The 11789-nt window shown below is 37.9% G+C and overlaps 1 protein-coding gene across 1 annotated transcript; it reads right to left on the bottom strand.

Annotated features, from left to right (window-relative positions):
• Positions 1–3763: 3763 nt before the first annotated feature.
• Positions 3764–11704, bottom strand: snx5 (sorting nexin 5). The gene is made up of 13 exons (XM_044213255.1): positions 11511–11704; positions 9676–9780; positions 9435–9545; positions 9045–9166; positions 8823–8946; positions 8403–8498; positions 8190–8295; positions 8034–8109; positions 7766–7805; positions 7576–7662; positions 6835–6994; positions 6637–6722; positions 3764–5170 (listed from the first exon to the last, which is right to left on the bottom strand). Exons 1-13 carry the CDS (start codon positions 11544–11546, stop codon positions 5120–5122), a joined length of 1200 nt encoding a protein of 399 aa, XP_044069190.1. The 5' UTR covers positions 11547–11704; the 3' UTR covers positions 3764–5119.
• Positions 11705–11789: the final 85 nt, after the last annotated feature.

Genomic DNA, 11789 nt, shown 5'->3' with positions numbered 1-11789 from the left:
TACAGTTTTCTATTATGGTGTCACCACTTCATGTTAAGTATGTTTCTGTTTTTTCCACTACTAGACAGACCAGAGCATCAGGATCATCTCACATTCAAAAGTAAGCCTTTCAAGCAAGACTACAGGCTTCCCAGAAATGATCTTTATTAGCCACGCCTGAATGTGCAGAAAGATCACCTGCAAGTTCCAGGATAACACTGTTGGCACTAGTGACGTTAGAGATCTGACAGTCAGGCTTGTTTAACACACCTTGCATTATTTAACGCCCCAAAAACTAGCACAGGGAGATACTGATATTGTATCAATGGGAAGCATTAACACAATGTGAAGTCTTTTAATCATTGTGTGCCTGTGTAATTAAGTATGACGTGTTCAGCTGTCAATGAAATGTGCAGCTCCTCTGTGCTAATAATGGAACATTTCTCTGTCCACGCCTCAGGTCACTCATTTGAAAACAGTCTTCATAGACATCCACTGCTTAATAAAACAGTTTGTTAAGTGGTGGCACTTGTTGCTCAAGTCTAGTCACAGATAGTCCACATCAGCCATCAACAAACTGTACCAAAACACACACACACACACACACACACACACACAACACCCCAAATACTTCTAATGTGAGCTCTAACTATTTTCCATCACAGAAATAGAGTATCTTGTGGATGAACAGTGAAAGTGCTGTTTGTTTATGAACGATAATAAACCTCATTTACAGCATACATAACCAAGTTCTATTCAACTATGTTCCTTGGTACGTTAGATTGCTGCTTTCTTTCTGTCCTACAACATAATATTTATATTCAGCTGGTGTCCCGGGTCAAATCATTTCTTGTTTATGAAAACTGGTCTTACCCTCGGATGCAACTGTCTTACTAGTTACAAACCAATAACCATTTAACTCTTTATCTTCTCAAAACTTATAGTTAGTGTTTTTCTTCTGATGCACATGAACCAGTCAGATTGCATTGCTACTGTAACCGATGGGTGGCATTTTCACTCCCTTTTCTAACACTGACTGCATTCTGCCAGCTACTGAAAGTTCAGGATTGGCCAGATTTTCTCACTAAGCTCTGCCTTGCTCTAGTATTTGTATATTGTGATAATCAAGATGATAACTAGCCTTTTACTTTAACAACTGCTGTGAAACATAAATGATGAATCAAAGTATTTCTGTTGTGTGATGAGATGAAATACTTGACTTGTTGGTATATGCATGTAAATTATTTAGAATTTGAGATGACATTGTATTTGTATTGGGTGCATGAAAGTTAATGACTGCCTGAGCAGGGCAGGGCACACTAACCTAGAAATGGTTTGGCCTTTGGTCCTTTGAGTTATTTAGTGTTGTGTTAATTACATAATTGCATTGTGGAAGGAAGAAAATACTTGCTACAACTTAGTTTTGCCATGAAATCAGTGTGGGATTCACTGAGAATCAAAAAGAATTATGTGATGTCCCTCAGTATTATGTTAATTCTCATTGAATAAGTTCCTGTATGTAACTCACAATGAGAATGATGCTAATTTGTCAATGTGCATCAGTATATTGATGGCTAAATTCTGAATACTGAAACTTGCCAAAGGGCTCCCTTGGAAGACATTCGGTGGTTAGTTTTCCTTAAGTTTGAACTTGCAGTCTTAAATGTTTCACATTGAAGAAGAGGAATGTTGTATGAGCCACTTGTGTTGCGAAGGGAGGGTGACAATGTCAGAGGGATATAGATATACTGTATGAGACTACACCCTCAGTGCTGGCGGTCTGTCTTTACACTTACTGTACTGTGCAACTCAAGAGGTAGAAAGGTCAACAGTAGCTGTGTGCAAGTTTTACTTGATGAGAACCAGGACGAAGCATGCTGTCCTGTTTCACTAAGGAAGCGCAGACAGTTCAGTTATGCCAGCAAGTCCTGCAGGTGCACTTTTTTGTAGTGAGCCCCTTCAGAGGACACAGTTTCTATTTGGGGAGGCCTTCATGCTTCATGCCTCCAGTCCTGCTCCAAGGCTTCTGCCTGCATTTATCATGACTTTTCAGTTGAACAGTGTAGAGCTGTGGGACATGAGGCAGGTGCTCTCACAGGCTCATTCAGTGTAAGTAAGATGTAGGCATGTTGGTTCTTTACAGTTCACCTATCCATGACCTCAACCGTTGTGGTAAACGGCCCCCAAACTCTCTTATATTTCATGACATGAAACAGCATGAAAAAAGCACATGTGAGCTGATGCCTTCTTACTTACTATTTGCTCTGTCCTTTTAGTTTAGCTTTCCATTATGTATTTGCAAATTCCTGGGCCTGATTGTCTAAGTGTAGTGTGTTGGTGCAACTGAGGATTCTGACATGATAGTAAAAAAAAGTGGGGGATCATAAAGATGGTGTTGAATTAATTATTAATGGCCAATCACTGATAATGTCCTCAAAAATGTGCAAAATCTTACTCCTTATCATATATTTAGAGCCTGCAAATTATCTAAGCGTGCCTAAGGGGAGATAAGGAAATTCATTAAATCAGCAAAATAAGTTTTTGAAGCAAGCAGATTTGTTCCTTTACACCAGTGCAAATTGTACACAGTGCATCATTGCCTAAAAAGTTTTAGTTCTGTGATTTAAGCACAAACTGAGGAAATTATTTTTCATAATAACACAGCAGCTACACAAAGAGAAAATGAAAAAGACTAAATTTAGGACTAATACTTTTCTGTTTCACACTGATATACTCAGATCAGTAACTGCATATTTTCAGACAGAGAAGTGAAATAAGCTCTCTGTAAGTAAATGCCTAGATCCTGGCACTATAAAACAGACACCTCAGGTTAATGTCAGGGCCTTACATTACTTATTCCTCTTCATGTTCCAAAAAGAGGCCTTGTTCTTTGGGTCCACCATAGCAATAATTCTTAAATGCCATGTTTTCAAATACTGTTTGCTCTGATGATCGCAGCTGGCAAACTTACCTGTTTGTACCGATAATGTGTTATGATCTCATTGGCTGTAGTTTCATCCAATCAGTGAATCGACCAAAACACACAAGTCACTGTGACTGCACTAGGTGATGTCAATATTGACAAATCCATCATGGACAAATACAGTATACTCTATCTATGCACATGATCGTTATAACTTCTCCACATCTCATTCAGGTGTAACCTTTCACTGCTGTATGCATGGACTTACTTCAGTGCTGGTAAATGAAGCGTTATTAAGCACCATTACCATATTTTTCAAATAATCAACTTGCAGCATTAAGATTTCCGTAACAAGCCAGTGTGGAGTCCTACAAAAAAATAGTTTAAAAACATTTCCATATGTATGCCAGTTTTTTGCTGTCTTTATACACATATCATAGATACATACACATTGACTATAATGCAAAGTCTAGCAGAAAGTGTTTGATGAATGACCTGGTACACAAAAAATATTTTGTTTCACTGCAGATTGTTTAGGTCATGTTGGTTAGTGCTGCTCAAAAAGTAGGACATGAAATGTGCATTTCGGTAGTGGTGATTCCCGTGAGCACTCTGGCATTTCCTCACATCTTACCTAATACACCACACAGTCCCGTCGCAGGATCCACTGTGGTCAGTGACTTTAACACAAACATGCATACAGCTGTGTTTAAATTCAAGGGCCCACACACTAAAACTTAGTGAAAACAGGATACAGAGGATAGATGAATACCGCCACCTAGTGTTATGATGGATGGCTCTTAGATTCAGTGTATTTTCATACAACAGAACACTCAAAACAAATACAGAATGGCACAGATCAAACTTGGGAAAGTAGGATTTATTCAATGCCATTATTACAAATTTATAAAATGCTAATGTTCTGTAAGAAAAGCATAATGTAAAGGAATTCACACAGTTGGAATCCATTAGAAATACATTCAATTTCTTAAAAAACTATAATGCATTTTAACACTCCACTGAGCCTGGTCATGATTGTGAAGTATTTTCCATCTTCTTAGTGCACGTTTTTAACTGTTTAGAAGATCTGGTAAATATATCAGGTCTGATACATGAGACCCCATCAATAACAAAAGGGGAATTTAGGGCAAAATAAAGAAAAACAACAATAATTACACACTGAAAAGCAAAGAGTGAATTGGTAGAGTTGGTTGGGTGAAGAAGCTGCTGATGACCAAATACATGTAGTGCAGAGGTATTATGAGTGCCTTGTGCAAATAAAACCAAAATGCAATGCAAATGTTGATTTTGCTTTGATAAATGCTCAAATAACCTACTGATTGACTTATTCTCCTCACCTTATTTCTGTTGCTGAAATTGTATCCATATTTGCAAAACTAATGTACATCTTTGATAACTGTAGGATCTGAGGCCACTTCTTACAAACAAGAATGTGGGGACCAATCCAAGTGTCCAATCCTGAGGTGAAGTGCAGCTATTTTAGAACACTTGAAGATATTCTGTCTTGATTTCTAAGTTTGGCATGAGTTTCCTTACTAGAGGGTTGGTTTGGTTGTACTCTAATCTCAGAGCCCGGGAATGCAGAGCATGAGGATGTTTTTCCAGGCACTAGTTTTGCTTCTGTAAAATTGTTCCATTAGCAAACAAAAAAAGCCCCAATAGATTAAGCATATGAATCATAAAATTTAGGTTATGGCAATGCGAAAAACCTTCTCTAAGCCTTAAAAAAAAAGTATTTAAAAGTGTATATGAGAGAAGAGGATAGAGTCAGAATTGATGGAGGCAGAAGTATGATCAAAAAGGCAAGGATTTCTACTATGTGGATAATGTAAAAAATGAGAAAACAAGAAATTAGCAAAAAAGAAAAGAAAAATCACCTCTATTAGTGCTGCAAAGGAATGGAAGACCTGAATGTTGGCAGACTCATTCTCTGGAGGCATTCACACTGAGTTAGACTTCCATAAAATATTGGAAAAGGATGGACCACAGACCAGAGGACAGGGACTCTGTAAACATGAAGACATTCTGCTTACAAGACACTTGGTCTCGTGCAGGGTTTTTAAGTGGCATCAGACCCATGGGTGGGAGCAGAGATGGGCTTGGATTCATGTCCATGCAAGGCCCTGGGGACGCCAGGTTTCCATTTGCTATGACTGGTCACTTGGTGATGGTATGACAGGAATACTTGAAAACATGTCAGTTGCTCTTGAGCAGGTCAATACATCCCTGCAATAGAGTCACATTGCTCTGTGGAGAAAGGAGAAAACAGTATTATTACTCCAGAAGTATAGAGTCTGAGTCATGAGGACATCAAATATCTCAACAAATTTAAACAAAACAAACAAAACAAAATTTAAATGCACACTTGTATTCCAGTTATAAATCAGGTTTTTGAGTATCGTATCTAATGTATTTGCACCTGTAAACAACATATCTTACTCATGGAAACCTGAACAAATCATTATCCAGATTTTGAGTAAAGAAACAGGGTTTGCTGTGGCATGCTAACACCGTCACCGTGTCCAGGTTTCTGTTCACTGTCTGGCACCTATCAACACAAGCACATCTCCATCTCATATGTGTTGCTCTCATTATTGGCAGTGACAGAAATCCACAAGAAGGTTCTAAAATTTATTGGGTTCAAGGTGAGCACAAACCAAAGTGGGTACATTCTCAAGTCAATAGCACTTCCACAGACTCACTGAAATAATAAAGATTTGAAGATGAGGCTGCAATGACAATGATTATAGCCCTGGACAATATTATAATCATGTATACAGGGATATGGATAATAGCAGTAAAAAATATGGATAAAAGTCCTTTATTTTGGTGATTTATAATTTTGTCTCTTGGAGCATTCAAGGGTAAGTTTATTTGCTCAGAAGTGTAGATGATTAAATGCACTAAGAAGAAACAGGAGGTGCGTTCAATTGAATTGCTAAATAATCCAAGGTTGACAACTTCCTGTAACACACTGGCAGCATTTTGTAAACCAGTGCTGACCAGGTAGACAACAACCACAGACCAGTGATAGATGAAGAATGCAGTAATTTCTTTTTGGAAATAAAGGTTGCTATAAATTCAGCTTATTGGAAAAATATCACGAACCAGGACAAGCAAAAACATCTGGTGCCAGATGCATTTCCCACACATTAACTGGTATTTACAAAACAAGAACATGCAGTGAGAATGTTCACACCTCATGCATACTTCAGGTTATTTTTTACTTGATTTTCTGGAACAAGCGAAGTGTGATGTGGTTGTGTGAAATGAAAAATAAGGTGACAGAATCTAATATGCACCATTATTCTTTTAGTTTGTATGCCAGTTGTACTAATGATTTTTTGCAGTCAATACACTTAGTCATAATATGCCAAAGGTTCATTTATAAACTATTTTAATTAATTGTTTTTGCATTCTAATAATACGAATAAGAATAATAAGTTCATATTTGTCACATTTCATACATTTGATGATAATGATGATGACTGAGATATTACTGCTAATGAGGTTTGCAGGTGCACATGAGATTAATTTATGGCACTATGGCTGTGTATTGGTAATTCATTATTATACTTCATCTACATTATACTATAGACACAAAGTGTATGTCCCTATTAGAGCATTTTTCATACGTGTAAAAATCACCACACTTCATCACAAAGTACAAGTGATGATGGTAAACTATCACACGGCTGTACTGTGTTGCTCACCTTGGCGTGTTTTATCTCAAGCTCAGCCATCTCTATGAGGTTCTTCCTGAAGGCCACAACACGCCTGCCCTTGAAACTGGTGAGTTCTATGAGGAGAACAGTGTCCAGTTAAAAAGGGCTTGCGCTGTGCATAATATTTTACACACAAAGAAACAAGTACAGACCGAGCCTGCATCTCTTCTGCATGGATGCACAAACCTTTCTTCCCAGACTCTGAGAGCTTGTCAAATTTCTGCAAGCACTGCTGCTGGTGCTCCTCTGCCTGGGGAATGTCCTTGCCCTTCAGTCGAGCCTTATCCAAAGCCTTGTTAGAGTTCTCATAGTCAGCTAACGCCCGGGCTCGCCTGTACAGAAGGTCCTGACATGTTCCACATAGTTTAAAATGAGAACTAAAAGAATTAATAGGGAACCTAAAGAAAGTGCACTTGAGATAACTTGCCTTTATTTGCAAAATATCTAGCAATCCATTAAGCTCAACATCCAATAATTCAAAATCTAAAATGTATGTTTGCAAAAGACAAATTTTAACAGAAGATGTACTGGACTGAAAATGATGCTCCTCAAATGCAATTATTTAAATTTCAATAAATGCTCAATTAGTCCTCATGCTGAATACAGCAAATATGAATATCTCTAATACCACATTGACTGGAAAATGACTGCCTTGCTGCTCTGAGTAATGCAGATTATTTTCTCCCCATCTTTACTCCTAAATCTTCATTCAGATTTACTTATAAAAGGACAATGGGGTTTAAAACTTTGAGCCCTGATGGTGGTAAATAAAGCGTTTGTTATTTTCAATGAGTATTCTGTCTGGTTGGACTGGGTCACATAAAGTGTTTGAAATACAGCAATATGTGAACTTCGTAAACATAACATACACAACATAGTTGTGAATCTGTGCATCTTGTATGAAGGCAGAAGATAAACATGTCTCACCTTGGCAGCCTGGATGTCTCTCATGTAATATCTTAGCAGCTCTGTGAGTTTCAGCTCCTGGTCAGATGCTACTCTTCCCTCCACTTTCTGCAGGAACACAAATAAAGACACATAGTAGCTACCACAAAGTATTTATAAATCAGGACAAATATTTACAAAAGGTGTCTAAGTTTGTTTAAGTTCTACTTACTCTGAGTTTCTCAAACAGGTCTGACAACTTCTCCAGGTGCCTGAGAAAAAAAGCCATAAAATGGAAAACTCAATCAAGTCTTTGACAAAGATGTAAATTAATACAATTAGCATACCAATTTCATCACAACCCAGCTTTTGAAAATCACCCATACAAGCGCTGATTTGTTACAGTCCACAAGATAAGGCCAAAAGAGAACCATCGCTTATAATCTTCTACACCAAGTATGTCTTTGCATGAAATTCATTAAATTATACATTGCACTCACTTCTTATTTGCTGTACTATCATCAGCAGAGAGACTGTTCAAAGTGGCAGAGACGTGAATGTAATCATCCGCAATATCTGTAATAACAGAAATTAGCCATCAAAACAAAGCAAATTCCAAAATCCATTTAAATATGGTAATGTAAAAACTCTAATACTTTTGTGTGCGCGGGTCATTTTCTCTGCTTTGGCAGTGGAATCTTTTATTTTGCTGTAGTAGTCGAGCAGGAACGTCTTCTCCTGCTCAAAAAAGTCATCGACTTCCTGTGTAGGAAACAAAAACACAAAAAGGTAATTAAGGAAGTGTCTACGACATTGCGTATGTAATGCTGTCATGTATATACTGTAAGCAGATCATGCAGAAGCCCCACCTTTATTCCTGAGATGAGGACCTCATCAGCTGACTTCACCATGTTTTTAAAGAATCCTCCAAACATTTCCTTGGCATTCTTTCTTCTCACAGTGAGCTAAAATGGCAGAATTTAGAAAGTATATGAGAGGAATATGATTTATTTGTTCAAGCTTATTATATGATGATGTGGGAACTAAGTAGGGACTGAAGTAATGTTTGTGATTGTACCAATAGTTCAGACTAGTACTTAAGTATATAAAGTGTTTAACTCTTTGCTAAGTTCTGTTAACAAACACCACAGCCACCGACTGACAAAGACTACATAGATAAGCATAACTGCTGATCACAGCAGGATGTAAGCCATGTGTCCAGTAAACTCTACTTCCTCTCTTTCCAACTGACAACTCGGGAAAGGAAGTCAGCATTATGAGGAACTCACATCCTGGTCATACTCTAAGAAAATCTGGAAGTTTCGGTCTTTGCTTAAAATGGGGTGAGAGGACAATCTCTGCAGGAAGACTTCGTGCACTTGGACAGTTTTCTTGAACACAGCCAGGTATTCACTGAAAGTAAAATAAAACAGCATACATTACAGAAAACAGATACAGCAAGAAGATGTTTCTTGTAAAACAATGCACGTTTGTTTGAGTGTCACACTCACGCCTCCAGCTCCTGCTTCATTTTAGTGTACTCGTCCTTGGTCATAGTGGCTTCACCCTCCCCCAGTTTGTGCATCTTCTCTCTTGGGCTCTCAAAATCAGGCTTTGGGGGCGCTGGAGGAATCTATGAATGATAAATCAGAAAATAAATTACTTTAGAGATTCATGATTCAGGTTAAATGGTCTTAATGTGTAATATACTATTAAACGTTTGCAAAAATATTTTTCAAAAGCATAATTGCTTGATTCTTTTGGAATTTACACATAACAAAAAACCTGTGGGCCTGTGTTTTAACCCCCTTTCCAAATTGAGTACACAGGCGCCAAAGACAATTAGTGATATTACAGCCTCTGTCTATTTATGAGTCATGTCTGCAAGTAGTCCAACTCACTATTAGTCCAGCATAGTCCTCGGTCTCAACCAGAGTGTCATGTAGCCAGTTGAAGTCTTCATGCTGCCTGGGTACAGAGAAGTCTGGCTTCTGGAAAGAGCTAAGTGTGGTCTGGGAACAGACCAAAATTTATAATATTTTGTAAAGAAAACTGTCAACATATCAGTAAATACACTTAAGGTTAGGAGTAAATGTATGTGTTGGAATGTGTCAGTGTTGTGGTACAAACATTTTATTTTACCTTTGTATGGACAGTAAACTTGACTTTGTCCCTTTCACAGAGTGCATCAGGAATGTCAATGAGAAGAGAGGCATCATTGTTTAGATCCACAGACACAGAGCGCATCTAAAGAGAAAGAATACACCAAGGTTATCCAAAAAATGTAGCTGGCTGATCTTATGTGTACACACAAAAAATATCACTTGTCACGTACAAATGCAATAATTTATTTATTTATTTTTTTACACACAGGTTTTTAATGCTGCTTTCAAGAAATATCCAGCAGGTCTCTCATCTGATTATCATTATAATCATAAGTGTCATTTGATTTCCTTTATTTTGGTTTGATTTGACAGTTTATCTACAGTGCTGCCTCTGATGTTTCTTTTTAAACTGTAAAAAGTGGGACTGCATGTAGCAGAAACACTAATCAAGTACAGCTCGTAACTGTTGCATTTTTAATATTGGTTCAATACTACCAATAATTGTAATTCAATTAGGCAGTATCCATAATCCACATATATAACTGTATCAACAAAATCTTAGCCAGTAAGGCAGCAACACAAATCCTCAATGTCTGGAGTCTTCCCTAGCTTGACAATAACCAAACAGTTCAGAGGAATGTTCTGTTAGCAGCTACAATGTTGAGAGTCCAAAGCCACCAACCTCTATTTGTTCAATACCCACCAATCCTGACTGGCTACAACTTCACAGTGAGGACAAACTGAGGTTGGAAGTTGTTGGAAGCATGTCAGATTGGGAACAGTCTCAATCCATAGAGATCATTGACACAAATAATAATAATAATAATAATAATTCAAAATTCAAATGCGCACAGGGGCCGTCAGAAATGCACAACATGGTGGTACTGCAAATTAATCTTCCATGAGTTTAGAGCTTGAAGTGTCTGGGTGGTGTTGGATAAAAGGTCTGGAGGCAGTTAGTTTTGGTTCAAACAGTCGGCACAGACTCCACAGACTTGGCTTAAGAGCTAGTTACACGCCCTTATTGATCTGTTATATTAGGATATCATAAAGAATTTAGTCTTCACTATTTGCTCTTGCTGGTGAAAGAATACACCTTACATTCAGTTGCTTGTTTATTAGGTACACCCATCATGAAGGATGCAATGTTCAGTTTTTTTTGTTTTTTTAGGCTGTATTTTGTTGTATTAACTCATTGATATAACGTACGTGGGATGGACAAAATATTAGAAACTCGTCTCAGTATACTCAGTATAACACAGTACAATTCAAAAGCAGCACAAACTACATCCTCCAAAATTACCATAAAGTTGAATCAACACCTCTCAAAAACGCAACCTGCAAAATGAAATCAGGAAGACCATGATGAAGTTATCTGGACACCAATCAGAATGCTAATACTTTTAGCTCACTACAAATCCACTGCGTTGTCACAGGCCGGTTTGCTGCACAGCTCTGCAATACAGTAGTTTGATCGAGTAAAAACGTAGAGGAAGATATAGCGTAAAGCCATTCAGGCTATGTTACTTTTTTCTGTAACTTTAACGCTAACTATATTAACGTTATTCGTTGGCATGAACAGTTAGCGCTAACCATTAACTACGCGTAACATTAGCAAACAACACTTTTCTGCATACATGCAGTTTGACACTAACGTTACTCGTTTAACGTTACCCGCTTCATGATATCGATAAAACGTTAGCTAGCTTTAGCCAGAGGCTAGGGTTATGTAGACAGAAAACAACACAAGTTAGCGACAATAACTTAGCCACAAAGCAACGGTTAGTGTTAGCTATAACGTTAGTTACCTTAATGCTACCAGGGCTGACTTTAGGTGCAGTTTAACTATATGCCAAGACCCATTAAACTTACCTTTTCTTTATTGCTTTCGTCTATGGTGGATGTCATGATGGGATTGAAGTCGACGGAACAGCAAGAACAGGCCAACAACCCAAATAACAAAACTATATGCAGAAAGCTCTCCCTCTGCTGAGTGGTTAGCTGGCTGAGGAGCTGTCAAATCGACGTTATGTCTGCCCCATCCTGATGATGAAAGATTAAACCCCGCCCTAAAGTGAATGTGAGTGGACAATATCGAATTTATCAATACTATGATTGGTTTTGAACCTAATCAATCATATCACAATTCTA

The sequence above is a fragment of the Siniperca chuatsi genome, linkage group LG11 (assembly GCF_020085105.1).
Source record: "Siniperca chuatsi isolate FFG_IHB_CAS linkage group LG11, ASM2008510v1, whole genome shotgun sequence".
Lineage (NCBI taxonomy): Eukaryota > Metazoa > Chordata > Actinopteri > Centrarchiformes > Sinipercidae > Siniperca > Siniperca chuatsi.
The sequence above is the reverse complement of the archived record's forward strand: the minus strand, read 5'-3'. Positions and strand labels throughout refer to the sequence as shown.